The 3,707-nt window shown below is 64.7% G+C and overlaps 1 protein-coding gene across 1 annotated transcript; it reads right to left on the reverse strand.

Moving 5' to 3' along the window:
- Positions 1-285: 285 nt before the first annotated feature.
- ANKRD9 (ankyrin repeat domain 9) lies at positions 286-1,811 on the reverse strand. Its single transcript, XM_074909300.1, has 2 exons — positions 1,703-1,811; positions 286-1,400 (listed from the first exon to the last, which is right to left on the reverse strand). Exon 2 carries the CDS (start codon positions 1,329-1,331, stop codon positions 453-455), a length of 879 nt encoding a protein of 292 aa, XP_074765401.1. The 5' UTR covers positions 1,332-1,400; positions 1,703-1,811; the 3' UTR covers positions 286-452.
- Positions 1,812-3,707: the final 1,896 nt, after the last annotated feature.

Genomic DNA, 3,707 nt, shown 5'->3' on the forward strand with positions numbered 1-3,707 from the left:
TCCCTGCCAAGATGTATTAGGAGAGCTGTAAAAAAGGAGTCATCCTGTTCCAGGACCACGAGGCTTATGTAATAGGGAAATCCTAACGACAAGATACTCCCCCAACCTGCGCATGCTCTTCCAAGGCACCTGCCACTTCAGGGTTTTCAGTCACTCAATCTGTATTTTGATCACATCTGCCACTGGTTTATTCAGATGTATTTACAAATTGTCCCCCATACCCTTATTTGTACATGCCATAGAATGTTTTTATAAAATGCAGTGCAGACCTCACCTCACCACAAGGATCTTTAAATAAAATATATTGTAAAGTGCCTGATACAATTCCTTTAAAAAATACAGTTCTAATTAAAACAGATACTTGGCCACCGCATTAGCAGCTTCATGTACTGATGCATTTTTAGCACAACAGTCTATTTCTGTCAGGTGAGCAGGAGGCTCATACCACCCCTCTAGCTCTCCAGTTTCAAGTCCAAAGGCTTTAGAAAATGAGGCAGAGGCAGATCATCCAGAGCCTCTGGGAAATGCTCAGGTGAAATGGTCCTGATCAAGACACGCATGGCTCCGACAAACAGCGACGGGGGAGCCAAGCCCACCAGGCACTGGAACCTGTTCTCCCCCAGGAGGTCCTGCCACTGCTGCCGGTTGTCCAACAGCTGCTGTTTCATTGAGAACTGGAGGTCCTGAGGCACGAAGAAGAAGAGGCAGTCAAGGCAGAGGAGCTTGGCACGCATGTTAGCTGCCGGCGTGTGGGAAATCTGCTCCAGCAAGGTGTCGAGAGGGGTATTCCCGGCACTGTCCTGCAAGCAGGGCGACGCGCCATGCCCGAGCAGCAGGAGCAAGCACTCGGGCCGCACCAGTTCGCAGGCCACGTGCAAGGCCGTCTTGCCGCCCTCCACGCGGCTGCAGCCCCGGCGGTCCAGGTGGCCGGCTCTGTCGCTCGGCGGGAAGGCTTGGATGGCCTTGAGGATTCGGAAGAGGATGCGGGCCCGGTTGTAGCGGACGGCCATGGCCAGGTGCGGGGCCGAGGACTGGCAGCAGCTGAAGTTTTGGCTGGGCACGGCCAGGGCGCTCTGGGGGAACTTAGTCAGCAGGTGCCGGGCGTAGGGCTGGTGGTCGTGCACCAGCGCGTAGAGTAGGGCCTCCGAGGGCGAGTACGCGCTCACCTTGCCCCCGTCCTCCCAGTGGAAGACCTCCATGGTCCGCATGTCCTCCAGGAACCAGACGGGCAGCAGGTCCCTCACTGCCTGGTAGAAGGCGAAGGAGGATTTCTTGCACTGCTTCTGGGACTGGGCGCCGTGGCCGCCGACCCACCGGACGCTCCAGGGCATGGCGGGCGGCCGGGCTCCGCCGGGGGCTGCCTCCCACACCGGCGCGCAGAGGCCGCATCGAGCCCGGTCCTGCGGGAGCGGAAGGACGGTCGGTATCGGGCGGCCGGGGCTCCCCGAGCTGCGCCCGCCTCCCCCTCCCTCCGCCAGCGAGCCGCGGCCCCCGGTGCGCCGGACAACGGCGCGGTGCCGGGGGACACCCACCGCCGGCGCGGGGGAGCTCCCTTCCCCCCGGAGCCCGGTACGGGGAACGGCCCCCACTCAGCGCACAGGACGCCCGCGTCCCCGGGGCACGGCGAGCCCTCCCCCGCCGCCCCGCTCCCGGCGTTGCCCCGCTCCCGGCGGCTCCCCCCCCGCCGCCGCCCGGCGCTCACCTCCCGGCTGAGCCCGCGGTGCCGCCGGCCGCTGCCGCAGTGGAGGGGCGGGGAGCGCGGCGCGGCGCCGCGGGGCCCTTTTATCCCCACCCCCGCCCCGGGCGGCGAAGGTCGGTCAGGACCCGGGAACTGTCCAGCCGCCGCCGATTGGCCGCGGCCCCGGCGGCCCCGGGCGCCCATTGGCTGCGCCGGGAGGCCGCGGCCCGGCACCGGCGCGTGCGTCACGGGAGGCGAAGTTCCACGAAACTTGGCTGCGGGCGCGGAGCCCCGGCGGGGGCGGGGCGGGCGCTGCCGCGGGCGGGGGGCCGGGGCCCGGCGGGGGCCCGGGGTCGCAGGGGCCCGGGGACGTGGGACCCAGGGGGTGTGGGGGGCACGGGAATGTGGGGTCCAGGGGCGTGGGGTCGCAGGAGCTGTGGGGGCATGGATGGGGATGTGGGATCCGGGGGGTGGGGGGGGGCAGGGGCCGTGAGGCCACAGGAACGTGAGATCCCGCAAGTGTGGGCTCCCAAGGTCAGGGGGTCCTGGGGATGTGGGATCCAGGGGGTGTGGGGCCATGGGGACGCGGGATCCAGAGGTGGAGTCCCGAGGCCATGGGGTCCTGGGGACGTGGGATTCAGGGGATATGGGGTCCTGGGGACGTGGGATTCAGGGGATATGGGGTCCTTGGGCCATGATATCCAGGGGTTCTAGCGTCCCGGGGTCATGGTGCCCAGGGGGCGTGGCAGCCTGGGGGTATGGAGTCCAGGGCACTTGGGGTCAGGGCACATGGGGTCCTGGGGGTATGGGGTGCAGAGAGCACAGGGTCCCGGGGGCATGGGGTCCTGAGCCTGTGGGGTCTGGGGCACACAGGGACCTGGACACGTGGGGTCCTGGGGGCACAGGGAGACCAGCACACAGGGGCTTTGCGACACCTGGGCTCCTGGAGGCTGCAGGCAGGCAGCGCCCTGGGCAGGCGGTGTCACACCTCCCTGCCTGCCCTGGCCGGGCCCAGCCTGCCCCACGCCAGGCTCTGCAGCTCGCCCCTGCCCACACCCTTCAGCCGGCTGCGGGCTCCCACGTGTGTGCGCACATGTGCTTGCTGCAAAACTCGTGGCTCTCGCTTCTCTCCCAGATAGAGACATTTGCCTGCAGCCCTTCCCACTGAGAGTCACCCGTCAGGCTTTGGCTACAGAGGAGCAAGGAGTTGGTTGTGGCGCGGGGTGAGCTGGGCCCCGCCGGCAGCCCTGCACCAGGGATTCCCCCTTGGGGCGCCTGCAGCCCCGTGCCCCTAAAATGTGCGTGTACAGGTAACAGCTACGTGCTGGGAGAACAAGTACTGTCATTACTGAGGTCTGCGCCCTCATAAGGCCTCCTTATGGACAGCAAATCCTGGGAACTGTTCCATCCTTAACCCCCTCAAGTGGGTTCAGAGCATTTCCCTCTTTCCCACTAGGTGTTTTACCCCCAGCGTCTCCCTGCTTGCAGCCATCGCCCTCTCCATCAGGAGGGTGCGATCAGACTCTGCGGGTGGGTGATGCTGGTCACTGTCATGTTCATGGTCGACCGCTTTGGTTTCTCCACCCCTGGGGTTCCCCAGCCTTCCCCTCAGCAGTGCGGGAGCGCAGCTTCTGCTGAGTGCTGCTGGAATGAGCGACGCTTTCTGTGCGTCCCAGCACGACATGCGTGCGTGCACACCGGGGCGGTCGCAGGCATCTGCTGAAATGTCCCCGCTTCCTTGCAGCCCTCCCTGTGAAGCTGCTTGGGGTGGTGGGGAGGAAGCCCACGGCACACTGCCAACCCTGCCCTTGACCCCAGTGAGAATGAAGCTGGTGAGGAACAACCGCTCCCTTTGTTGTGCCTCTTCTGAACCACCATTCAGCCAGGGAAACAATGCTTAAACTGTGCTCTCTTTGCTTTGTAACTTCTTCCCTGCCACGTGATGCTCACACCAAAACCCGGAGGTCCATGCAAAGGGATGCAGGCAGGTGTGTGAGTTGGGCAGGATACTTCATGCCACTGTCACACA

The sequence above is a fragment of the Athene noctua genome, chromosome 6 (assembly GCF_965140245.1).
Source record: "Athene noctua chromosome 6, bAthNoc1.hap1.1, whole genome shotgun sequence".
NCBI classification, from domain to species: Eukaryota; Metazoa; Chordata; class Aves; order Strigiformes; family Strigidae; genus Athene; species Athene noctua.

What these genes read in the sequence shown, in the direction of transcription:
- ANKRD9 (XM_074909300.1), bottom strand. Translation starts at nt 1,331, where the DNA reads ATGCCCTGGAGCGTCCGGTGGGTCGGCGGCCACGGCGCCCAGTCCCAG.